The sequence below is a fragment of the Ptychodera flava genome, chromosome 5 (genome assembly GCF_041260155.1).
Source record: "Ptychodera flava strain L36383 chromosome 5, AS_Pfla_20210202, whole genome shotgun sequence".
In the NCBI taxonomy this organism is placed as follows: Eukaryota; Metazoa; Hemichordata; class Enteropneusta; family Ptychoderidae; genus Ptychodera; species Ptychodera flava.
The window spans coordinates 43,191,942-43,219,856 of record NC_091932.1 but is presented as its reverse complement, the minus strand read 5'-3'; the positions used below and the strand labels follow the sequence as shown (position 1 = coordinate 43,219,856).

The following is a 27,915-nucleotide window of genomic DNA, read 5'->3' as shown; positions in this document are numbered from 1 at the left end:
CATACATACATACATACATACATACATGCATGCATGCATGCATGCATGCATGCATGCATACATACATACATACATACATACTACATACATACATACATACATACATACATACATAGACACAGACACACAGACACACAGTCATATACAAGTATGAAAACGTACACCATTAAAAGGCAGTCGTACAGTCAAATGTCGATCATTATTTAAATGGTGATTTATTCTCACTTTAGCTGAAATCTACAAACTGCCAGAATAAAAGTTGTACAAACACGTCTTCTAGCAGAATTCAAAATTCAAGTTACGTGTACGATCACATAATATCGTTATAGTTTTAAATAAGATTGCTACATCACTATTTACATTCTCATCTACCTTTTATAAAGAAATCCTTATGTAAATACAAAAATTGTATCTCCTTGTCGGTCCTGGGAAAGATAGCGCCCTCAGTGAGTAACGCCTGACCATACGGTAGAATGTGCCTCGGGGACAAGTTCGTACTCTCAAAATTTTTCTCAACATTTTCTTGTCTACAACTGGAGTGGTGTCATTTACAGAACCTGTAGTAAGTAAACTGTTCACCGGCTTATTTTTGTCAAATAAGAAAATTTAATATTTTTCCATTTTGAATATCAAATATCGGTAAATTTAAGGTAGTTTGTTTCTCTGTTACTCAAATTTGCACGTTGACCCTTGACTTTTATTTTTGATTTTGAAAGAGAATAGTTGAATATTTTCATTGATGATAGCTTGCGCAGAAGTTTAATACTTTCACTTTCGTGGTGCGAGCTACCTTAATGGCACAGTAAACTTAATGCTTCGGTGACAATGCCTTTTGATAAAGACAGCTGTACGACATGATGACGCACGTCCAAAATAATTTACAACGAGCATGCAATGCTCTTAATAAAAAATAAATTTACAAACACTTTTAAGGTATAAAAACGTGACTGCTCATAAACAATTTTCAACACTGCATATGTATGATGTCTTAATATGATTCAGAATGGATTTGAAGTCATTTAAAGTCAAATAATGCCTCGTTTAAAGTTTTGAGTCGAAAATCAGCACAATAGTTGTCTTAAAATTAAGATTTTTTTCCGAAAATATTAATGATATATCATTGCAAGTATATATGTTAGGCAGTTGGCTGTTCATGTCCCCATTATTATCAAGCGGAAACCATTGTTTTCTGGTGAGTTTCAAACTTTTGATACAATACAGTAACAGTGAAGTAAACGATTTCTAAAATACACATCTTCTGAACACGAACAACAACAGACGATGAAATATGACTGGTTCCGCTTTTGCTGAACCTGTCCGGAGTTGTACCAAGAGTTAAGGAAGTCTTGGAAGTGCCCCTTGTAGAAAGCACCATATGCATCTTTGCATACACTACTGACATTCCTTAAAAAAAAGACCAACGAAAAATAAACCAGTCGAGTTCGAGTTTGAGTTAGTCTCCAAGGAAACGCAGATGTATTTACATTGGGAGTATGAACCATTAGCTCATTAGCTGTTGACATGGTAACAATAATAACCTTGTGAACGTCCATTTATTGGTCGTTGGCGCGTGAGGTAGCCTTCCCAAATCAATTTTGCACCGCCTTCAGTTCGTTAGATAATATCAAAGTAAACTTACTCCTGGATAATGTAGCGAGTTTTAAGTCGGTTACAATCCATGGAGATTGTTTCTATGGCACAGAACACGCAGATTGTCTCTATGGTATCGAACATAAAGACTGTTTCTGTGGTATCGAACACGAAGACTGTTGCAAGCATTGTTCTTATTAGTCCATTTAACAAACTAGAAATGTTCGCCCACCATGTCTTCACCGTCGAAATTCGGTCACCGTTTTGTTGTCATATTCCAATATACATGAAACAAGATGTTCCGGTCCGTAATTAATTTACGTTGGAGTATCCAGTTACACCGATGAAGTGTCAGGCTCAAGCATGTGATCTTGGGAAATATTGACTTCTGGTTTGGCCAGCTACATCTAACAGGCAGTGTCTGTTTTAAACCCTTTGTTCTGATGAGATCACGCTGTCAGTGTCTGCTTTTGCATCTTTTCTCGCTTTTTCTGGGACCGCCTGTTATTTTTACGTCGCCGTTTTCGCTCTTCCCGAACCCTTTTTCTCCGTCTGGACTTGTTCTTTTTCCGTCTCCTTTTGTCTCTATTGCCCCTTTCCGTGTTCTTTTCTTATTATTCTTACCCCTTTCTTCAGCAGGTTTCGGTTCTGAACTGTTGAGATGGTCTGTGAGAGTAAAGGGATATAACAATTAACAGGGGAAAAAGGTGTAAATATGTATGGGGACGTTTTTTTCCTCCGGGTGGTGCCGAGCAGAGCCGACGTGAATTACACCCTGCGCATGCGTGACTTGCTGCTGGTTTAAAAAGAATTATATCTTTACTTGGTTGAAGAAAATCAAACAGCCTTACTATCAAAACGTCAAAATGCCTAACTAGGAATACTTTGTCGTAACTTTCGATACTATCCACAGTACATTTATACAAGTTAGGGCCAGGACAAAATTAATATGGGAAGGGCTGGTGCTTTTCAAACTTAGTAAAACTGGCCCTCCTCTGATTGCTTGCACACAAATGCTGACCTTTCCCATTCTTCTTGATCAAAAACAAGGACCTTTTCCTGGTAGTCTTTTCACATTCCAGATAGAAATGCCAATATAAAGGTAGTCTGTCAGCATATTGTCGACAAAGTAATTTACATAAGCAATTTGAGTGTCAGCAATAATATTTCTGACTTTATTCATGATGGGTTTACAATCCAATAGACACCGCAACATTTCAGAAAAAAAAAGAAGTGGCAAATTTGTGACAGAAATATTGAAAAAAATTTATGACGGACCACAGTAGTGAAAGAGACTGATTTAATACTTTCTTGGCTTTTTGGTTTATTAAAATATGAAAATATGTCCTCTTCACGTTTTCCATATGGTATGTTTTAACAAAAGATGTGTTCGATGCAATATGAGCTTCACGAAAAGTTCTTTTATTGGTATAAAACAAAGTTTGTAATTTTCTTTTACATATTTTGATGTTTCTATGTGTGAAGATAGATTTTGTACAAAGTGTTAAAGTAATGACAATGTCGTATGTGCGTTTTATCAGCTATAGAGAGGACGTATTTGACAGTACAAGTACAGTCAAAACTAGAGTGATCTGTCTTTACAATCTTCAGTTCAGCATATTTCATGATTTCCCCATATACTGAAAATTCCTAGGCCTTGCTTTCCACAGTGTTGTAAAAGTATCACTTGATCTTTCCCTATGTCCATGCACTAAAATTGCAGAGCCGCTGCCTATTCGTGCACGAAATGAAATGGCCAGCCTCAAAGTGCTGCATGAATGGTAACTCTTCCCATCGCACCAGCCACCCCTCCTATGAAATCTGACCAGGCCCTTACAACGATCTCGGTCTGATAAGGACTTCAATCGAAGTGTTGGCAATGGTGCCTCTCTAACTGAGCGCGCTTTTCAATGAATCACACACGCTAAATGATGTTAGTGAAGGACATCAACAAATTTATAGCCGCAATCGTTGGGAGTATGGATCTTATGAAATCTAACATCACAAATACTGCCACAGGTGAAGTAAGATATAACAAACGAGTATGAATACTTTCCACTTTATTCCACTCTGTCATGTGGGAAACTTAGGTCGATTGTTTTCCTTGCAAAATCATGATATTGGATACAAGCACAGATATCTTGTACGCTACGATATAGTACCCCGTTAATCTTTTTTTATATAAAAACCTGGCAAATCACCACCAAATTTTGGAAATGATGCAAGCATTCCATACAGCGCCCGGCCCCTCTGCTTGGAGCGTGATTCTCACCTGGACAGTGTCTGGGCTTCATCTTGCATGGCTTGGACTCTCTTATCGTCGGACAAGATCTGCCCTGTGACGAGGGCTTTACGATAACTTCTCTTGTGCGGGTTTCTAGTCCCCGTTTAAAGCCACATGCTTTATCCATTTTCAAACAAATCCCCCAAGCGCTCCACGTGGAAACCTCGCAGTCGACTGCAAATAAAACCAGAAAGTTTCACATTAACTTATCTTCGCAAAGGTTTTGGGTTTCCTAATTGTTCTCATACAGGAGTTTCAACGGCCCTCACCGGTGCCTACAAATTATTTTGGCTCCATGCATGAATCACACTCAAAGCAGACGTGGCCCTCATAGTTCCCGTGTCCCATTTCTGTTGTTTGCTGCGTTGTGCTCATGAAAGGGGTCTGGTGTGTGCTGTTGTTTCAATGATTTTCATTGACCAGCTTTATCGAGCAATCTGGTTGGTGAGTTGTTTCTTTCGCCCAGGGTTCATTAATGATGTCAGCTTGCTCTACGTATAAAATACGCTCTCGTGTGTATTCGAAGGAGCAAACTGTGTCCAGAACTAAGGGCAGGGGAAAGAATAGCCTTGTACTATGACGATCTCATGCTTTCTCGATCTCATGCTTTCGCTTCCTCGGAACGCATGTGCAACATTGCTAAATGATTCAATAGTCAGTGTGCCACATCAAATAACCAGAATATTGACCAAAATGACTGTCGCACACTGGGCCCATTTCTTGGAGTACAGCGCAGCCAGCGGCAGAAATGGGGCAGTTAACCAAACCATATAGTATTAACACCGCTGCAACAAATAAGGGAGCCGTCATTATTTACGCTGTGGGGGCTAGAGGAATATGAGGGGTCACTCAAAATACTGAAAACTTCAAGGGGGATGCTCAAAATGTGGAGAGGAAGAAGAGGTTATAATTTTTTCGTGCGAAATAAATTGTAACACCTCGCAGATTACACCATTCACACACCAATTTCTCACAATTTTCGATGCGAAAGGGGGACACTTCTCGTGCTCTCCCCCTTCAGGTGTTCTAACGGTTTTCCTAGGTAAAAATAAACTAAAACACCTCTAAGATTGTACCAGACTGCACCATTGCACTTATCAATTTCTTCAAAGATTCCATGAAAAAGGGGACAGCCCCTCTGAGGCTTTCCCCTCAGCATCTGGCGTGTCCCCCATACTTTCAAATTCTGCCCTGTCAAATATCCTCGTTTAAAACCCTTTCATGGTACCCATCCTAAATTAAACAATACTCTATAGTTTGATACAGGTTATAGTAGTGAGCTTTATAACTACATTTTGTTGTGACTTTGAATTTCATTCTGTTAGTTTCACCTTTTTCAACTATCATGAGGCAATCAATGATAATCTAGCAGGGATTTGAAAGGTATTTACTATGGCTGTATTTTTGTAAATTTTACAAATACATGTCTTGGTGTTTCACTTTTCTGAGGGGGCAGTCAAAATTTCTCAGTTACAGAGGAGGGTTACTCAAATTCATCATGGTTGGCATGGGGGTTACTCAAAATTTCGGAGTTTCCGATGAAATTCCTCTGACCTCCCCCAGGCCGTAAATAATGACGTTTCACTAATTTCAAAGGCACACAATATTTTCGATTCTTACCAGAATGAGATACTTTCATGGCAGGAAAATTAGGTCCAAATTTTTTACCAAGTCATGATAAACAAAGCTAAAACATCCGTTTGCATTATTCTTTGATTTTATAGGAATGGACAAAGATTTTATGCGCTACGTTAGATATGTGTGCTTCCAAAATGGGGCATGGTGTGGCGCTATCACTGCGTGTATCTGAAAACATGCCACATCCCGCAACAGTGGACAATTTTCGTGCGGTTCGAGGCTTTGAGGGATCTTGACTGGTTGCCGCAGTCAACATGACATTTACTTCTGCCAGAGGCTAAATGTCGCGTCGTTTATTAAATAAAGCTGTGGGTATTAAGCTCTATTCTGAAAACGATGCGACATCTGCCCTGTCATACGTAGTAGACATATCTGACTTGTTATACGTGGTGGGCAAATGCCCACTCCAAGCGATGACAACTCTACAGGTGCCGCCAACGAAGTTGTTCGTGCTGAAAGATGTTCTTGCCCAGTTTTTCAGCGGGGGTGGGGGCAAATTTCAGTATGTAGGAAGACAAGGTCAATTTAACCGTGGGGAGGGAGAAAGTTCTTGGTTGTTGGTACCAGAAAATAGGGAGGGGGAGGGGAATGCTGTGGTTCATAGAACTTCAAGGAAGGGATTGTGCATAAGAGGGGAGCAATGTTGCAAGGTTTAAATGATACACGTATGTACATCTAATGGGTAGAGGGGAACTGTCACTGTTTGCGAGAGGGCATGCAGAGGGGATGTTGAACCGTGACTTTTATGGGGAATGGGGACGGCCAGACCATTGATACTGGGGGGGGGGCGGCATTATTATTCAGTGGGAGGGCATGTTTTACGCATGTGTTGTTGGGAGGGAAGTTACGAACACTTTGACTTTCCCCTCAAAATTATAAGGTCACGATTAAAAATATGTGAAATGATTATATCAGCTAAAGAAACATGTTTTAGGATGATTTTGTAAAATTGACCAAGCTGACAAGTTTGTTGCACCTGACTCTATAACTTAAAGACTATCAGAAGTGACTTTGCGTTGCCATAGACCCTGACCTCAGGGTCAATGTCCGCAATCTATGACATAAAACACATGTACACTACTGCCGATAATATCTCAGCACTATGAGGTCAGGTCAGGTCAGATCAGCTTAAAATTCAATTATTGTCTTTCGGTCGGTTTTTTTTCAGCGGTCTGTTACTCCAATCACGCATAACCCGGCTACTGATTTAAGAAAGAGACGAGAAAAAGGAATTTTGTGAGAAACGATTAATTAACCTAGGTACATCCATCTCGTGTCACCAAGGAGGCCTAACATTTGAGATTTATCCGCAATAAAAATCTGACGTCTAACAATTTTAGCCGAAGCACGATACAAATTTTGCAAGCGCATATTACTTTGCATTATATTCTTAGATGTCGTATGCTCGAGCAGTCATCACATACGTTAACTTATTGCATCTTCTCAGTGATTTTGTCATAAATTTACGAAAAAGTGGAAAATCACCTCAATTATTGCACATTTGGACGATGGTGTAAGTTCTACTAGGAGAGGAGCAAAACACTCAATAGACTTAATACCAAAGTCCTGTGATATCGTGAATCATTCGAAAATGATCAATTGCAAAGATGAGAGCTGAAAGATCAGAGAGCACTCAGTTAAGGGTGATCGAGTCACTAACTACGTCATGGAGCATGGCAACAGCGGAACGCACTCTACGACCCGTGCGTCAACTGTAACTTGGCTACGCTGGCTGTGAGAGCTAAATCCTGAATTTCATTAGAAGACGTCCTCAAATTTGTATAGTTCATAATTAATTCAACAGAATTACGCAATGAAGAATGATTTCTCCACAGTAAAACTGTTCTGGTTAGAAATTGATAAAGATTTAATTACAGTTGTATAACTCCGTCAATAGGCTGATAATCCCATATTTTAACCATAAAATATGTGAAATTAAGACAATTTGGTCGGTAGGTAGTATCACATGGTATGTTTGACAATTTGAAAGTATTTTTGTTGACAAAATCAGAGATTTCAATTCACGCAAGTACCAATTTCAGTGGAGAGGACTTAAATTGTGATAATTTAAATTTTCATAGTAAGATTTCCATGGAAACTTAAAAAAAACTTTTTAGAAAATCATTAGCTAATTGTTTTGAAAATAGATACATGTGTACGGACACATTCTATGGTTTTAGAATTTTTGTTTCCTTGACGTGAAGAATGAACGTATTTCAACTCCGGACCACAAATGTAACTTGGAGTATTCGGGGTTACTTTTTGCATTTTTTGAAATCTCAAACGTTAATCTGAAATTCAAATAAGAAATAAGTGAATCATAGATTGCTAACGCAGTGTCTCGATCAACCTCTAATCTTTCTGGGACTAATTGTTTCGGACCTTTTTAACAAGCTATCGGTCAATATAATGTGGACCATTTCGGGAACACCTAGTGTAGAAATATTTTGCCGCAAGATGCCATTTCATTTCATTTTGAAAGAGAGTAGTCAAACCTCTGTTAAGAATGTATTTTTCCAAATTACGACCGTGAGGTACTATGGGACCATCGGCAGCATTTAGATTCGACACAAGAATATAAATCTAGTATTTATATTTTTTGTCTGGTGGAGGTAACGTGTTTGGATTTAATGATGTCATTATATAATCTCGCGTGATTTGTTTCCTAATCTCGCTGGATTATCGAGAGTAACGGGAAATACTAAGGGATGGCGAGATTGGCTACTGGACTACTAGTCTTTGAATTTGGGAATCGAACTGGTTCTTCATAATTGTACATATTATAAGTAAAACAATAAAGTTATTGTCCACTTTAGTGATCTTCTTACCTCTCAGACAACTACGTAGTTGTCTGAGGTTACCGGAAAACGACGGTAAAATTTCAAAACGTTAAAAAATAAAGACATTCTACTGTACTGTGGAAGCGTCATTCCAACATGTCTTATTGGTATAAGTATGGTAAAAATTTCAGTGTAGGAGGATGAACATCCAAACCAAGCATTGGTAATGAGAAAGATATCGAGTTCTCAGAATTTGATGCTTTCACACAGGTTCACTCTGAGAGCTAAGCGCAAAAGTTTCAGTGTATTACCGTACAGAGTAAGTACAGCAGAACGGATTCATCACAAATCGCATGGTATCTTTAAGTTTTCTCTGTCTGATATTTTCATTTCCATTTGTATTAGTTTTTTTATAGTTTGTGTCCCCCCTTTTTTCTGTACATTTTTGGTGGATAAGCTGCTCTCGAAATAAATGAATAATAAATAAATAGATAAACAAACAAATAAATAAATAAATAATAAATAAATAAATAAAAATAAAGTATCTACGTAGTTGAGTGACAGGCACTATTGATTAAACGTGCTTTGGAGGGAAATACGTGGTTGACACCGTGGATTGGGAGTGCGGTATACTGGCCGAAACTTTCTGCTTGAATGTCACAATAATCTAGGGAACGTTCAAATAGATACACTATAGGGAAAAAGTGCGTGACTAGAGCGAGAAACTGACGCTTTCTCGCAATCGGTGAGAATCTGTTCTTATTCTCACCGCTGTCGGTGAGAAAATTTTAATCTCCACTGGAGATTGGTGAGAAATGCACTCCTTGGAGAGAATCAAGTGTTAGAACAAATCTCTCACCGGTGAGAATGGAAATTCTCACTAAGTACAGCGAGAATGGAAATTCACTGCGAGAATCATCAAGACTCGCCGTTCGGAGTCTTTATGATTCTCGCCAATGAACGGCGAGTCTTGATGATTCTCGCCAGTGAATTTCCATTCTCGCTGTACTTAGTGAGAATTTCCATTTCACCGGTGAGAATTTGTTCTAACACTTGATTCTCGCCAAGGAGTGCATTTCTCACCAATCTCCAGTGGAGATTAAAATTTTCTCACCGACAGCGGTGAGAATAAGAACAGATTCTCACCGATTGCGAGAAAGCGTCAGTTTCTCGCTCTAGTCACGCACTTTTTCCCTATAGTGATAGTAGCTCCAGGTTCGTTATTTGACACATTATATTATCTTTCTCTAAAATTTGTGGCGAGCCTTTAGAAGAATGCGAGCGAGCCATAACTTTCAAAAAGTATCGATCTTTATTTCTGCCTTGAATTTTAAAAGTCGGGGCAAGATCAAACATCATAGTCCACAGTACAAACGTGTCAAGATACTCATTGCATGTAGACTGTAAGCTTAATTTTGCAGACGACACAAAGATTTACAATAAAAGCTTAAGGTAGTATGCACCTCGAACAAGACTGAAAATTTTGCTCAAACTTTCCTATAGGAATACTTCAACCATTCTCTTTCCAAATCAAGGATAAAAATCGGGTGTCACCGTGCACATTTTGGTACTGGGAAACAGATTACCAAAGATTTACCTATATTTTTGAAATTTAAAATTGACGCCATCCCTATGTTAACTCTATGGAGAAAAATTTTCGACTTTCGAAAACTAAGACGTTTGAATATATTTCTTACACAAAGAGCTATAAAATGAACCCCAACAAGTGGTAGATCAGAAGAGAATTGTAAAAGTTAGAGAGTCCCGATATCTGTCTCCAAGGCGCATTCTACCTTAACAAATCAAGTCATTATTTTAGATCCCTGAGTTTTTTTGTATGCAAGTTCCGATTTGCAGAAAAATATAATTTGTTCTTATATTTCAAATTTAAAAGATGAACTTTCATATGGCGTAAAGCAGATTACAAGAAAGCGAAGGATGGGCGTATCAGAGAAAACCATAATGCATGGATGTCCTGCATTAAAGATTCAGAATCAAACCAAACAAGTCATTAAAATTGCCAATGCTGGCATAAGGGTTACCTGTACGTTTGCACTCGCTTGTTTTTTCATCTGGGTACATATCATCCGGGCAGGTTTCAACACAATCGCCTTCTGAGAGGTAGTATGGAGATTGACACCGAGTGCAGAAAGTCCGACCAAAGCATTTTGCACAGTTGTCGACTTTACATTCTGGGAAAGAAAAGGAAAGCATTAGGCTTGATCACAGACAAGGAGAAAGCTTGTCTGTGGTTTGATCTTGTATAATAAATCGTGTGAAAGATAGACTGTAAGACCGAGCGTAAACAAGTTACAAACACAAGTACATGCATCGTTAGGGCCTATATCTTATATTTGTCAAAATTTCGATCGATTTACTTGTGAATATGTTTACGTCTGAGGCAATCAAGCATCGGCCATTTTTCATGAATTTTGTTTGATATGAGATACTACTAATATTGTTTGACATGTTGAAAGATACTGAATGAATGGGTGACCATGCATATATTCGACCCCGGTTTAAAGACACGATCAACGAAACCATCGCGAAAATGAATTAATGGTCATGACTGTCAATTCATTTTTGCGGTTGTTTTTCATTTAATTTGTCGAATATATGCATGGTCACCCATTTATTCAGTATCTTTCAAAGAAAATTCATGAAAAATGGCCGACTTTGTCGTTTTAATTATCGTTCTTTTATAACATCGCATTGCTCTTACATTCTGACATACTACTTGAAATTACCTACTGTAACACATGTTCATCTCCGGTGCCCTGTGTCCATAGTAACCGACGGGGCACTCATGCGTGCAAATGCCGATATGTTTCATGTCACTTCTGTGAAGAAGTAGAAAGAGTCTGGGTCGACACGTCACGCAGCCATTGTAGGTGGAACATGTCTTACATCCGTGCCTACACTCTGCAAAAGAAGTAAAGCAAAATGTTGGAGAATGATTTAGATTTGATTCGCTCTTTAAATGACAGTATTTACCCTGAACGGTTCCACACACCCGACAGAAGAGCCCGAAATTAAGCACAACAATATATTTATTTTTATTGCCAAAACGAGATAGACGAACTAGACAAGCTCAAAGCCTAATAAGCAACGTGGCTAATTTAAAGCGCGCTAGCATGTGTACTAGTATTTTGTAAAGCGTCCCGGATTACTATTTTATACAAGTTCAGCGACAGAATGTTACATTTACTGGCTTGCATATATAGTTCAGAAATGCTTGTTTAAAAGTGTTTATTTTTTCCGAAGATCGACTGCAAAAAGCTTGCGGCGAGCGTCATTTAAACAGAGATGTGTCAGCACCGAGTGATAACTGGAATTAAACCAAACATACAGAAAATTTGAAAACTAACCCTGGTCAAACAACAGTGGGGAAACTCCGGTCGTGACTTGAGCTATAAAATAACAACAAATACAAAACCAATCAAGTTGTGTCTCTTACTTTCTTTGAATGTTTTTTTATAAAGACGAAATCTTTACCGTAACTTTCATTTTTGGTGTATGCTCTGTGTTATTATATTGATGTATAATTGACATTTTATATTAATTGCCGTTATTATTTGTTCTCGATAGTTTTTGGACGCCCTCTTGCGATTAAATGTTCTGAGTATAAGCATCTCCAGGGAACTTAAAGAATTGCCCGAAGCTTCGAAGTGGCGGTACAACAACTGACCAGCAAAACTCAGACCAAAGGTCCGAATAAGAAAATAAACTACTGTTTCCATTCAATGTGATTTCACAAGTGGGTGGGTTTTGAGGGGGTCACGTGACTCCATGCCCCATCGGAGGGGCAACCGAAGAATAGCAAGGCAGAATGAGCGAATCGGAGTGTGAAAATCCAAAGAATGCCCAGTATTCGAAGTGGCATTGTTATTCTGAAGATCTTGTTATTTCGATCGGCATTATTCCGAACCGAGGTCCTGACATCACTTATGGGGCTCTTAAATTGGAGAAAAGAAAAGGCGAATTAACGTATGCGTGTATTGTCGCGACGCATTACACAGGGAGACGCTACTATTAGAAGTTTAACTAGTTATGTCGTACATTCAGACAATACCACTGAAAAAGCTCGGCGACCTCTAGTCTCTTCAACTTGTCTCTACTTTTCCCTTAAAAGTATGTGCAGATTGGCTTCAGATAACTTTCTCAGGGAATTTTCTCTACCGTTGAGTTCATTTCAACCGTTGTATTTTATTGGCCGCGTCGCATGCAATCGGTCATGTGTTAATCTGCACTGCTTGTTACAAGATGGAGAGTTCATAAACAGAGATTTACGAGAATATTATTAGTTTAATGAATTATGGTGATTTATTAGTCACAGTCAGAAACGAGTAAGAAAGAACATAAAGTGTTTCACAAAAGATTGTGTTCTTTTATTCTTATAGGTCAGGTACGCTTGGATTAAGATGACAAAAGCGAATAAAACCACAGCTTTTCTGAGATTTCCGTTCTGAATCTAGCGATGACGTCACAAGGGAAAAGGATATCACAAATTAATAATTCCTGCACGAAATTATTCGATCGATTGTCAAAGTTTGCCATGCGATACGGATTTCTTATCTTCACATGCGAAGTTATACTTTCTTACTTTCATTCAACTGAGAATGCTATAAGCGTGACAACCCGTTTCGCAATTTTGGTAAAAGCAATAATAAAGGTAGCGTTTTTATCCGGATTCCATCGAAAAAAGTCTATCTTCATTCATACCTTCCGGATGCGTTTTGTCAAGTCATGTTTTCTTTTCATATTGAACTATTCGCTGTAATTTTTGATATTATGAATTTATTTCAGCGAACCTGAATTTAGGAGTGCTATAGTTGATTTGTCTTGGAAGAGTATCTAATGCAACCACACTATTGTTTCTATAGTCCTTCCATGGTATAGCATAACTGTTTCCAACGGATTGCTGCGATCCGTTTGCCTAGCACTAAGTGAGAGAGTGAAACCTAATGGTGCGTTATCTTCTTTGCGTAAGTTTACGTCCAACTGTCACATAGATAAGTCACTGCCTGAGTTTGACAGCTGTCTGTCGAGCGACTGCTGACTTTGACAGTCGTTCCAAGACAGTGATCCCGAAAAATCCTTTCTTGGGCAAGGTGGGTGTTTGGTGGTCGATTGTAAACCGATCCTGTAGCCCAAAGGCAGGTTTTGTTTACCGGACGGGAATTGTCACTTTCTATTCAGGTTTTAGTAACTTCCCCGTGAATTCCGCTTTGACAATGGGTGGAAAATTTAGACTGGTGATCAAAACTTCACCGAAAGCCAAATTGTTAAGATATGTGACCCAGAGAAAGGAGTGCGGTCTCCTGTTGCACGGACTATGGTAAGAATTCAAACAAGCACTACAAAATATGCGAAGGGCTAGAGTTGTGTACAACAGTGGTCGTGGAAGCGTTTGGCTTGAGAGACCAAATGGACTGGCAATAAGAAAGAAATTTCCTTTGAATAAATCGAGCATAACTTCATTATCATTTAGCCTTACAATTGAAGGGACATTTCCACTTATCAGAGAATTGACGTCACCCGACTAAAGTAGTTACTCGGCGCGGCGCATAAATGAAGTTTGTAGTCGTCAGACTCGCTGTCAACTTGAGCCTTTCCGAAATTGATGATGCAAATTTTTGTCACGTTTCGCAAACTCCTTGAGTTGGATTTCTCGAGGAACAAAATGAATTGGTGAGTTTTCTTTACGAATAGCGTCAGGCGTCTTATGGTTTCCACTTATTTCAAATTATGGGAGACAGTGATAAATACTCTGTGGACGAGAATTTGTCGCCGAAATCGAGCATCGGCGTCGCCGGAAATTGGTGTTGAAAGACGCCATTGTTGTAAAAGTATATGATAACACAGTGGAGCTGTTTAGAGGAGCTACACTTTGGTCTATCCATCATCTTCAGAATAAAAAAGACGACGACAACAACTTTGTTACGGTTCACAGCAGTTGAAATGTTGGCTTTTAGCAAACAAAATAATGAACAGTGTGTATGGATCACATTACAATCACCACACAAACCAACAAAAAGCGTCTCTTTTGCCCTTGAGTAGAGAATTAACGAACTCGGACTCTAAGTCATTTAGAAATCTTAGTTAAATCCCTTTAAATCTTTATCAAATTTAACCTGTCTACTTTGCGAGGAAGTAGGGCAAACAAGTTTTGCATTTCGGCAAATTTCAAATATTTTCAGAATCAAGTTGAACGTCGAACACTTTGAAATATCATGGTTGCTAAGTTTTGGTTGACAGTTAAATTCCCACGCTAGTATTCAAATGCTGCAGCTTCACGGGACAAACGATGGCGTTGATTGGCATTTATAATACAGGACACATGTTTGGTTAAATGATGAGTATTTATGCGGCAGTGTTAGTTTTTTTATCATTTTGAAGTAGAGGCCACATGTTTGGTAGTGTTGCTCGGTAATCTACACACAGGTATTTCATTTCAATAAATGTGAATTGTACACACTACGGCTCCCGGCAAACTGTGCGACATTGCGGCGACCGTACCTTGGTACCGCGCAACGTAAGAACGCCGAACCAGTACACGCAGAGACTGTGTCTTTGACGTTGTCAACAAATTTACACATTTAATGTTTCTTACAAGTGACTAAAACACAAGTTTTGTCGCAGTACGGCCATGCAAAGCTTTGATTCCGTAATTTGTGGTAATGAAAGACGCTGCTAATTTTAAGCATTCGATTCACCAAATACACGTCCACAAACTCATGTATGTCCGACGAAATGTTGCATTATTTTGAAGTTACTCTCATTTAGCCTCGTTGGTCGCCAAACATGCTATATCTCAGGGCACAGGAGACTCAGAGATCGTGTGAACTTTGCGGGCCAGGTAGGACTAAGTAATAATCGTAAATCTCATTATTGTCTTCTATGATCTTTCTATAACCACAACAGTGAGTCCCCATAGCGGCGTGGCTTTGATGGCAGAAGAATTCGTGAGACTGAGTTCACTGCATCGTTGTGGTGTGATTATACTGCCCTTTATTGACCTCTCCGATGTCAACTTGAAATATCGGCAGAATGTACACGGAAATCATAACTTCACATTACGCTGGATCGCAACATAAAACGGTTTTCGACTCGATTCTTCCAGTGTTTGCGAAAATGCGTGCGGACTAAGCAGTCCTTGTTCAAAACAGTGTGAATTGCAGTTTTCAACACTCAACATGACCGTAAAATAACGCTTTCCCCGAAGGTAATAATCCAAAGGATTCAGTTCTGATGATAGTTATGGTAGTATGAAAACGACAAATGAGATCGAAAATTCACTTCCAGAACGTCCCGGATGTGACACACAATATATAGTCTTTTTGACAAATTGAAAAGAGATTTGTGCGACGATATTATCAAAACTAAAAACATGTCCACATAAATCAATAGAGCTACATACAGTGTTCATATTTCCCGGCTGCGTTTATGGGATAACTTGGTTGGAAGTCGCCCGAACACAGAGAATGGTGAGAAAGAGTCGAATCTGAGGGTGAATCCGATTGAGAAAGAGAGGGGCAAGAGTCCCTGAAAAGTTACGAAAGGATACTCGACTACAGTGAATCCAAGTCTCAGGCCAACTTTTTTCTCGTGCGGCTTGTTGACACACAAATCCACAATACAATCTATCATCGTCAGATTTATTGCAGCAAATTAACTCTATGCGAGTCGGTAAACAAGTGACAAACTGTCAAGGACGGGTAATCCCAGAATTCGCACGTTTTTATCACTATTGTCGTAATATGGCCTTCGGAGGGACCTTGTGTCTATCAATAGCGTTTAACTAATAATTCTCCCGGTTTCTTAACAGGGTAATAATGTAGGTAGGGTACAGTTCACGAAAACGTTGTTAGTTTGATTCAGTCTGCCTCTCGAAAGTGTCTGAAGTAATTTTATGGATTTAATAATTATTATGTCCATGACTTGTGTAAATTGGGAATCTATCTACAAATTTCAATTTAACATTTGTAGCTCTCTCTTAGGGTATTGTTCGCCTGTGCCCCTGTATGTATGTATGTATGTATGTATGTATGTATGTATGTATGTATGTATGTATGTATGTATGTATGTATGTATGTATGTATGTATGTATGTATGTATGTATGCATGCATGTATGCATGTATGCATGCACGCATGCATGCATGTATGTATGTATGTATGTATGTATGTATGTATGTATGTATGTATGTATGTATGTATGTATGTATGTATGTATGTATGTATGCATGTATGCATATATGTATGTATGTATATCTATCTGTCTATCTGTCTGTCACATAAAAATGTGGGTCGCTCTGTCTGTTTGGGATGATCTGTATGCTTTGTTTGGTCTGTATGGCTGCATATAATAATATTGACCGATCACTCCATCAATCAAATCACAGACTGATCTTCGTGCAACCATTTATATACAGCCCGTGATCACTTCTAAATCTGGCACTTTTTTAAGCCACTCAACCTACAACTTATGCCGTGCTTTCATATTGCTATGACTTTCATCAAAAGTTACAATCACAGTGGACGATCGTGGACTCTTATTCACCAACTCTTCTATGTTTTGTGTCGGTCGATTCATAAACGATGGCTAGCCGACGTAAAATATACAACAATATTGTTATATTCTTCCCTGGGATTACAATATATGCCATGTCAGTCCTATTGCTACGTGGCATTGGTGTTGATAACAGGTTACAAGAGATGAGTCAGTAAACAAATTACTATCAAAACATCGACCTGCACTAAGTACAAGTAACAGACAATAAAATGGAGTATAAACTAATTCTCTGCCTATGCGACAGTGGAACGTTGTCGCCGTGTTTCGACTCAACGTTGGCAAACTGACCGCAATTTATACCCACTGCCCTGACTTCTCTGACATTGCACTAAAATCTACCATCAAGACCATCAACCAACCACAAACAACCTCGCACTGTGGACTGTGGCTCTTCGAAAGATGACATGTCAGCAGCCACGTCACCGAGAACGATAGACCAAGAACGCATAATGGAGTTGTACGGCTCAAGCCTTGGTCCGTAAACCACCTTGTGGATTTTTATTGCACGGCTGGCAAAACTGATTTTTAAAAGATGAACTACCCATACATTAAGCCACCTGATCAGGACTTACTCACTGCCGTTTGTAAGGGCTTTCGTAAGAGCAACATCACTTTGCGACCACAAAAACTTACCTGATTGACTTCCAACTGTAAAATATTTATTACTTGTTAATTCTTTGAATAACTCTTTACGGCGAATCTTTGAAAGTTCAGCGAACATTCGCCTTGTAGTGAGTACAAATTCTTCCCACCCTTCCCACGTGAAAGGAAAGAAAGGAGGCAAAGTTACGTATTGTATGCAACACAGTCGTAAATATATGACAAGTGGGTGTAATCACAACACTCAAATTTTGCAAGCACTGAATCGTCCTGCTGGCAAACAAACCATTTCAGCGACGACGACGTTAAACATTCTTTACATTTGTACATATTTACGAGTCAGACACTGTCAGTACGCTGTTTAAATCATGGCATTTTTACGACAGTCAATAAAATAATTTCCATTCTGTAAAGACTATGTTTTTACCGCGAATATTTTATCCTCTTAAATATCACGCGCGCGGAGATACCAGGAACGCCGCCATTTTATCGATAACGACACATATTTTTATGGCTTGTTTACGTTGTACAGTGATGATGTCATTAGATCTTACAATCAAGTTTTATGTCCTGAAGGCTCCACTTCAGAACGCTGCAACAAATATACTCAAGATAAGGCAAAGAGCGCCCAAGTATCGATGATACCAAATGACTGAAAAAACAGGAAAAATAAAACCTATTCGACCATGTTTGAAATTACTGTCCGCCCGCATGCCCGGCAGGACGAGTTTGACGTCGTCCTCATCCGGTTGGAAGAAATTCAGTCTTGTCATGTCGATTTTCAGGAAACTTGCATACTCGAAAACGACTGAAGTAACATGATACGGTCCAAGTATTGGTGTTCATGGGTGTCCGACATTATTAATTGACAGAAAAACAATCGAGAACATAAATATCAAATTAATGTAATACCATATAGTCTCTCCCCTGTTTATGTTGAGGTACAACACTGTGCAGTTGCTCAATTTCATTCACAAACAGTTATACTTAACTCAGAATCGAACTCACACTATTGGCTTTGATGAAAGTTGCTGAAGATGAATTTTGAAGAGCAGGCAAATTTCTGAAAGGATAGGTAGCTTTTGAAAATTACTAACCCTTATTTCTGGTACATGCTCTAGACAAATTTCAAATACTGACCAAAAAAATCATTGTGAGTTACTGCTCAAATATCGGGGATGCATAGATAGAAGGATTTACTTGGATACAGTGAGATCATGTGATCCTATGAGTCAAAATTGTAGAGACTTTGATATATGCTGACTTAAAACAGGTCTTATAATATGTTCACCAGGCTTCTAAGTTTAATGGGAAAACAGAAAAAATATCGTAATTTCGTTACACGCAAACCTAACATTGTAGTTCTATACCTGTCAAGGTATGAAAAACTATTTACAGCTTTTAAAAGTTAAGCAGGTTTCCAGGGTAACAACTTGTGTCAATTGCTTTCATATCATGAAACTAATTTCTGTACTGCAAAATTTTCTTGTTGGCAATAACAATGCACACTGTCTATAAGAAATCCGTGTTGACGGGCAGAACTCGGGTTCGTAAGGCTTTCTTTGGAGTGAAACAAAAAACGTTGCTAATACACAAAATGGGAACGTTGAAAAGAGAAAAAAGCAGCACGAAAGTAACACAATTGTACTTGAAGATATAAGTTGTTATTAACACACGGATCTTCCGCTAGAACACTTTGGCCTGGATTCCCGTCTGTATAAGGTCGAAAGTAGCACGCGGACTGAGTACATTGATGGCTCGATGACACGATATGAAGTATAAAAACATCTATGTCACATCATTGATAAGGCTTGTGGGGGTTACCGCGTCACAAGGAATGTGACAACCCTCCACAGAATTTGAAATTCAAAGTCATTTTGTGGAGGGACCGTGGTTTATCAATCTATGATTCCTAGCCGACAAATTTGTAATCATGCAATCTGCACCTGTGTTATTACAGAATGAAAACGGATAAGCACCGTGATATGAAGCGTATTATTCATTGATCTTAACCAATAATATAGTTCAATAGTTGTGCTAATCTGCCAATTTCAAAGGCTTCTATTTCGTATTATTACATCAGGGAATAAAATCTTCCTGTCAGCGTACGAATTTAATACTGCTAAGCTAACATACACGCCCTGCGTGTCTGTTCACGCCTTAAATATTTGACGTCTGGCAAAATAAAGTTTGGTACAGTATCTGGGAATTGAAAATGGTATGCTTTTCTCACATCAAGTCATCACAACATGATTATTACATAACTACAAACTGTGAATAAACAACTGGACGGATTACGCCGCAAAGTTTGAGCCAATAAATGCAAAAATCCTTGTTCAGTTTAATTTGTATGTTTGCCGCCTTTGACTGTGGGGTAAAAAGAAGCAAAGGTTACGAAAGAGAATCTATAGTTATAACGTAAGTCACTCTTTGCATAACGTAAAACATCTTAAAATGACAAAAAAGCAAAGCTTTGTACAATAGTAATACATTTTACTAAGATTGTGCACCTGGCAAACTTCTCAGGCTATGAGAGAGATTTTTGAGGCTGGACTAATCTTTAGATGTGCACAAATCTCATCGGAGAAATGGACTTCAACTGTTCCGTGCAACAAGTCACGAACATGCAAAGAGGCACGTTCAAAGACAATTGTCTCATAAACGCGCTTGTTCGTCAGGCCTCACCCCCAGCCAGCGTGTTTCTGTTAACAGGTGTTCCACAGGTTTTAATTTATTACCAAGCCTCAAATACCTTAATTCCCAAAGTGTTATACCACTACAGATCTTACAAGGGATTTAGAAATTCAAATATTGCATTATTCTACGAGTACTCGTGTTAATAAACGCATAAACTACGGAAGTACGTCACATCTGCGATACTGTCAGACCAGAACCAAACATCGCTGAGAACAAAACATGCCACCAAAAGGATGACCCTAGACGGGCACTACGAAAAATTGGCCAGAGTTCACGGGGTAATCTCTCTGTCTGTCTCTCATCTTATCTGTCTGTCTGTCTGACGCTGTGACCGTTTAGAGTGTTATCCATCTGTCTGCCAAAAGAGGTTTTTCTATGACTAAGTCTTTATTAATATATATTCGCACACTCAACCAGACTTTTAATCGATTCATGTATTGGTCTGTCGATCTGATTTTCTGACGGATGGGCAACTCGTCTGCATGGTCACAGCGCACACGTCGGTTTCTATAGAAAACTTATCATCCAGGGACAGGTACAAATTAACATGAAGTAGGCTAAATTAGCCGCTTCAAAAAAGGTTTAATCACTTCAATTTCAACAAAATAGCCTGCCTACGTATCTGTATATCGTACTCCATCCTAATTGAGAAAACAGCGAGGTTCAATCTGTTGAGTCACTTGCGAAATTTAATTCTACGATGATAATAGTAATGTTTTCGTTTCATTCACGCGCCTTTCATTGCATAGTGTCCAAGATGTTGACAATAAAACTGTGTATCGTGTCGCCGCTATCAGCCTTTTAAGAATGTCACACGAATGTTACCGTATCACCTGAGCTATTACTAAGTCGGTGTCTATTTTTAGCAAGACATGTCTCGCTCACTTAACATTCAAAGAAGGGCATGTGATAAGCAAAGGCTCGCGTTCATGCTTTTTGCTCTCAACTTTCAAAGCGCGACGTTGGTAGCGTTCATATCCAGATGGTAGACAAAAAGTTTCATCATTTACAAATCGGCTCTATATCTTACATTACCTCATGACGCATCGCGCCGGCCCCAAACCGATGCAAATCTAGCCACTTAGACTTAAATGAGAGCATTAATCGATCTTGTGATAATAATTAGCGGGGCAGAGATTTGGTTCGAGTCCAAACATTGTTTGTTTAGTACTCAAAGTCTGTATGAGATAAATCAAAATGTCAGCGACGACGAGTGGCAAGCAAATTGATTCGGTCTGAATCTCGATTCAGCTGACTGAATGATTTTGAAAAGAGATTGATCGTAACTTGTGTTTGGATTAAAGCGGGAAATAGCGGGAAAAATGTAACCGCAAAACACTTGAGTTTCACACTTATGATTATGAAAAAGTTTGCGAGAGTAGCCCTATCAATCAAACGACCGCTAAGATTTGTTGACATAGTAATGTCATCTTCATCGGTATATAGCCATATAAAAATAGTTGGAGATAATATTGCTCTATTTTAATAGACGAAGCGATTGAGCAAAATCGTGAAACAACTACAGCTAATGGACTCGAAAATGCCATTCTTGAATAGAAAATACAACGATTTTTTAGCACAGCCGTTCAATTCCAATCTTAACTTTTGTAGAAATGGAAAAGAAATGTGACATGAAGCCGATCTATTATTAGTTCCTTATTTATGATGTTCTTGAGATAAAACTGAGAAACAGATGGTGAAATCATATCTTCTTGTTTTTAACATTTCATGTAAAATGTTTGCATTCGATGTGGCGATAGAGTTCGTTTTCAATGCATTCCGTCCTTGATACCAGATAGAAATAAATGTTTGGGCCCGTACCAGGTCACTTCGATAAAGCAACGATATGTACACTGGCTCTTGTCCCTAGCTTACAGCGATTGTAAATTTGTGTGATATGTGTCTCTATTGATTCCTTGTCCTGTAAATACCTTTGTGTCAGTCGTGTCTCCATGCATCGTTACCGCACAAGCTCTGTCTGACAACCCACCCCCTTCAGTCATTTTGAAATCTGGAATAATTGAAAAACATAGAAGCCGCCCGATGGCCCGAATGTTTAATTCTAAACAGTCGACATTTATGTATTAAAATGGAGAAAATTTTATTAAAAATGATATCGATACGTTATTTAGTAAAAGTTTAAAATAACACAATGTCAAACATTTAACTTCGGCTAACGTCGCATTTACACACGAAACACTGACGGTACCATTTTGAGATAAAATGTGAAAAATATTAACACGTTTACCTTTTTCTTGTTTGTACAAAAATCTTCTATGTTTGAATAAAAATGACAGACGCCTCACTGTAATTTTTTCAGCAATGCGTATTTCTTAAACAGTATGAAAAAAATACCTCATTCAATAATCCAGGGCTAAGATAGTTGCGTTAGTGTTAGTGTTAGTGTTACGAACGTCCACATTTCGAAATTTACACGTTTGAAAGAAAAGTCACTCAGAATCCTCATTACGAGTTGAAAGATGATGTTGGCAAGTTTGTCTTCGGTATAAGACAATTGGAGAATCTGAAGGTATTAAAAAATCGAGAATTTCTGACAAGACATCACTGATTGACGAGTCACTAGTGTATGTCCTTCGATTTGGTAGAAATATTTTATCTAAAACCATCTCACAACAGCAGACGGATCAGCATGTCATATATGTCGATTGTTGCAAACGAAGACTTTTCTATGGTGTTTTGAAACCTAGATTTGACTCGAAATCTGAACTGACCATACTTTGTGCCCTCGTCAGGACTCGCCATTCACATTCTCAAATGTAAATTAATGCTGCGAATCACGGCAGACATTTTTTTTAGTTTTCGAGTATTATTGCTTCGCCGTCATAGAGAGAAAAAAGAGGAAAAAACAAACAAAACTGACGCACAATGGTACTTGAACGACCTGAAATGCGATCTTGTTTTCATTCAACGGTAAACAGGGACGGTCTACGTTCTTCAAGTACATGGAGCGCAGCAGAAGTTTTATCTTTTTGTTGTGCTTTGATTCGTATCATGCGTTATGTAAGACTATGGGGCCTATTCGGTACAACGAGATTTGTCAGCGTTTACCAAATGAACAGCTGTGATTGAACTCAAACGAAAACAGAAAAAAAATCAAATCGCCCGTGAGTAAAAAACCAAGGGGCATTTCGAACAGGGATAGCCAAAGGAGAGTTTAGTGTAACCATGACAACAATGGGGTAATAAAACATCTTAATAAGTTGCCATGGCACCAGCTGAGCCAGTGATACTTTCTGGCTGCTTTGTAGTTGCAATGTTTGCAAAATTTACGTAAGAGATCGGCGTAAATTACATGTTTCAGTGCTGTGTACTTCGGTTATTTTGCTAGTCCCTGAGTGTAGCCCACGGCATGATGGTTTTCTTATTGAACAGGGGAAGATTCTGTGTGCCGACAGATGTCAACGGAAATTGTTAAAACAAGCATGGTGTAATCAAATGTCAAATAAATCATTCAGGTACAACTGTTTAATTTTCTCGAACGTTGTCCGCAAACTGATTGGTTCTGGCGAGTTTGTCCTTATGTATCTAACCCAACAAAAGAAATCGATTAACCTGTTAACAAACCCGGATAAAAGTATCTTTACTTATTCTACACAAGGTTCAACAAAAAATACCGCACCAAACAGCCTAGGAACTTCGGTGATGGGGGCTTGTGAACATGGACTAGGAGGACAGTGCGTGTCAGAAAAACGGGTATAACTTGATCCAAACCAAATTAATTCCATTGTTCTGTTTGAACAAAGAACTGTAAAGACAAAGCGATTTCTGGCGATGCAGGATTACCGTGCTAAAGTTGTCAAGGGAACACAGCTACAAGGACAAATATCCACATGTGGAGCATATAGAAACTAAATTATTAACGATTAAACGAGAAAAATGGCGTTTCTGTGGATCATGGAAACCTGGTGAGATTTGAACGCCCCGAAATCTACCGATGATCTGTTTAAATCGGGACACTTCCTGGTGCCAGGTCCTGTTCCAAAAACGCCGCGATTGCTCCTCAAGGGGATAATAAATGGTGTTATGGAGTGGTATGGGGAAGTCTATAGCGCCGGTTTACCGGTGAAGTCTCGCTGTCAATATAATTTAATCCCGTGCATGCCATCTCTGTACCGCATAGTCTTTGCATGTGTGGGACAGAAAGTTTGCCCAAACATAAAACTTGTAATTGTCAAATAGAGAGCCATAAACTCCACAAAAGTACGTTATATTTGTGTTGTAAAGGTACTTTGGAGCGGTGGGGGTTTTGTTGACTTTTTCCACACACCCGTGCGAACTCATCGCTGCTATTGGATTCTATTGTCTGCACGCCCTTTTAACGGCACAGATATGCTCGCCACTGTCTGGTCTTTTTAGACAATGGTGAACAGTCTTGATTTCGAGAAAAAAGCAACATTATTACGTATTATCGGCCATGTTGGCCAACGTTGACACAACACGCAATAAGTCACAGAACGTGTCATCGAAAAGAAACAAACGGTTAATCATAGCGAAATCGGCTCGACCGGCTCTATCAAGTTATTTATAAACTTCATAGTCATTCCAATAAAGTATTCGCGAAGTGTTCAAAAAAACCTCTCAAAGTTCGGTTTGTGTCTTCTAGCTTGGACAGAGGTGAACCCTATAGTGCGTAAATCATCCAAAAAGTAATTTGTCCGTTAGATCGCGCAATGAATCACTGGAAATTGATTACTCTCGCTTTGTCCGGGTGACCGCTTGTAACAAACAATCTAAAGAAGTACAGCTCATCTCCAATGGACTCTGAAGTACCTATATAATTAACTCCTTGGTTGTATTAGAGCAATCATCGTTTCAAGTATCTGTCATCTTCTATCACATTTTTTTGTTTGCTGGAATTTCTGACACTTCGGGGTAAATATTTACCGGGCAATTTTGTTACATTTCCGACATTTTTGAAGCAAATCCCAAGGTTTTAAAATGTTTACTAAGCAATTACTTCCCAAAACATCGTGGTCGCTTTTCAGTCACGGTGGCCGGTCTTTTAAAAGTTCCTTGGGTCTGTTTTTGTCTGTATTTAGGCGGCTATTGTCAGTTTACCGAGCAACAGAGTGGGGCTTAAAGTTTGTGCAGAGCGGCGGCAGAATGAACGCGGGCAATCCGTAATTTTCAGTAAATAATCGCGAGAGCAAAAGACACAACGTAATCGTCAGAATCTAAACAAGTTTTGTATGGGGATGATCAGGAATGAATGAGTTCTATTCAAATGGTAGTTTCAATTAAGACGAAAGAAAAACTAATTATCCAAAGAGAAAGTGACTGAGTGAGCACTAACAAAATAAAACAAAACATCTTTTAGGAACCCTACAAACATCTTTCTTTCTGGGCGAAGCACAATGCGCCGGGAATGTACTGTCTTGCCGGACGGGTTATTTAGCTCGCATAACATTTTGGCAGATGCCGCCCTGGTTTGTCAGAACGTGCAGGTTTGGTCTATCTGTTGGACTGCGTACCGTTTACTGTTATCAAGGACATGAGAGAATTGATACCCCGTTTTAGTAAGGGTCAGCTGAACTGAGAGACGTGCTTGCTGCGTGTCACGGGATGAAATGTTCAGCTCGGAGTGTCAAGAGGATGCAGTCGCACGGGACGACGGCGGGTCCAAGGGAAAACTCGCCCGGCATGCTTTGAGAATAGCAACACGTTAAATCACGCGAAGCTTTATCTCCACACTTTAAGATACATCAGTTGAAATCGGAAAACTTATTCAAAATAGTCGGAGTGGAACCACGCTCCGTCCTAGATACTTCAGACAGCATAAAGGAGTTTAATAGAAAAATGGCGAAAAATTCAGCCGGGCGAAGGGTCTGCAATTCGCATAACTTTCAATACAAAAGAGGATAGCGTTTATCTTGTCGCTGGAGTTGTGTCTTATCGGTCCGTTGAAACACGCTCACAGCACAGTGCATATGATACCCCGGTCAGTTAAAAGCCACTGGTCAAAGACAGACAATCCGCAGGTACTGCTGGCGAAACGCTTATCATGGCGAGAGCGTTCATCCGTCTGTAAAACTCCAGATAAAGATCGACATCTATACACGAACTGTAGTGTAATTTAATTATTCACAATGGGAGAAGGGCTCAAAGACCGGCCACTTCGTGAGGAAAATAAATAAATATAAATAAATAGAGTGGGTTTGCAGATCGCTGTGCGTGACTAAAATACGTGTACTGGCGATCAGAAGTAATCTACTCACAAAATTGGTGAAATCCTAAAGCGCGCGGGTCTACCGCATCAAAATAAGATTTCGCACCGGTCCAGTGACAGAAATAGCTCTGAGTGGATTTTCCTATCATTGCAAAATGCATCCATCAGGGCGTACTGACGGCCTATGTGGCTTAACTTAAGTAGAGCAGTATCAAAGCTTACCTCTAGAAGTGCCAGTGCTTCGATATCTACAGCCTGATGGAGTGATTTCACAAAACCAGATGACGAGTAAAATCAGTACGGTCCTGAAGGTCTCCATCTTCAATTATGTAGCCCGGCGACCGAGAAATCAGTTGTCAGCATTTAGAGTCCGATTTGATAACCTTCAATCAAGTCAACGACCTTAGAAATCTTCCCAGCTGTCACGACACATGAAATCAAAAAATATCAAATTTTTTGGAACATGACCGACTGGCCCAAGTCTTTGCTCCGCCACAATAATACACTATGAAAGCCGCTGTCAGAAGTTCCCAAGCTAACAATTACACTCTTTCACATGCCTTGAACAATACCAACTGGCTGTGCTGTGAACCGCGTCACCTCCCTACGAGACAGGTGATGTGCATGACAGGGGGGAACAACCACTCTTAATCTGGTCACTACGACACCACGACATGTGCAACGCCAGCAAGCAATTTGCCGTTGTCATGGTGATAATAAATTCCCTGAGACCCGCGATGTTTTGACAAGGCCAACGTTCTGGTTCATTGTCACGGCTGTGATTGTTTGGCATACAGGTGTACCATACATATATAAAGCATGCAGGCTTGAGTCGGGGCAACGACATAAAGGGACAGCAATAATATTCCCGCCACGATACGCCAGAATTACAGCGTCAGTTCATCTCTGCATACACATCCATTAGATTCGTCAAACCGATGTTGTCAACACACACATAACTGCAAACCAGGTGTAAAATAGCTGTCGTCGATTAACAGAAAATCTAGTTCAACAGGTTCATTACTTATGCTCCAATCTACCTTCACCTTTGTAATATTTCACACCTCAAGGCACGTGACCATACCCAATAAAACTTCGACCAACTTCGGACTTTTCAAGAGATGGACGACTCAGAGCGTCGTTGTGCACTGCCTGCAGATACACTTTCATATATTTTGAGACATCATCTGACAACCGCTGCGGATTTTCCGAGTTCTCCAGAATCCAGAGAGCTGAACTCGCATGTTGACCGATGTGACGTCACATCCGTAAGTTTCGGCCCATGTAGACAATCGACTCCGGCCGCACGCCGAAATATTTGACCAATACTTTTGGCAATATACATCACCAAGGTAACGAAAGAACGCAAGGAATTCCTAGGCGTGTTTTCGATAAGTGGGATATTGTTTAACGACCGTTTAATACAGTGTATCTCGATAACGTATTCCGTTAGGAATTTATTCATTATGGAAATCGACATGTATTGGCATCTTCAATTGGACCAGGACATGTCGATTATTGGTAATTGACAAGTGGCACACAATATTCTCTCGTATACTCGTACTA

At 39.4% G+C, this 27,915-nt stretch overlaps 1 protein-coding gene across 2 annotated transcripts; it reads right to left on the bottom strand.

Annotated features, from left to right (window-relative positions):
- Positions 1 to 192: 192 nt before the first annotated feature.
- Positions 193 to 27,682, bottom strand: LOC139134027 (R-spondin-2-like). Of its 2 annotated transcripts, XM_070700867.1 has the most exons (6): positions 26,572 to 27,682; positions 11,661 to 11,702; positions 11,044 to 11,214; positions 10,335 to 10,484; positions 3,863 to 4,048; positions 193 to 2,256 (listed from the first exon to the last, which is right to left on the bottom strand). In XM_070700867.1, exons 1-6 carry the CDS (start codon positions 26,666 to 26,668, stop codon positions 2,048 to 2,050), a joined length of 855 nt encoding a protein of 284 aa, XP_070556968.1. In that variant the 5' UTR covers positions 26,669 to 27,682; the 3' UTR covers positions 193 to 2,047. The 2 variants fall into 2 exon arrangements, with proteins under 2 accessions (XP_070556968.1, XP_070556969.1); XM_070700868.1 differs by lacking the exon at positions 11,661 to 11,702 and having other exon boundaries at positions 26,572 to 27,401.
- Positions 27,683 to 27,915: the final 233 nt, after the last annotated feature.

Coding starts and splice junctions, on each gene's coding strand:
- LOC139134027 (XM_070700867.1), bottom strand. CDS start 26,668: ATGGAGACCTTCAGGACCGTACTGATTTTACTCGTCATCTGGTTTTGT. Junction 11,703..26,571: donor AAGCACTGGCACTTCTAGAG/GTAAGCTTTGAT, acceptor GTTATTTTATAG/CTCAAGTCACGACCGGAGTT. Junction 10,485..11,043: donor GGAGATGAACATGTGTTACA/GTAGGTAATTTC, acceptor TTTCTTTCCCAG/AATGTAAAGTCGACAACTGT.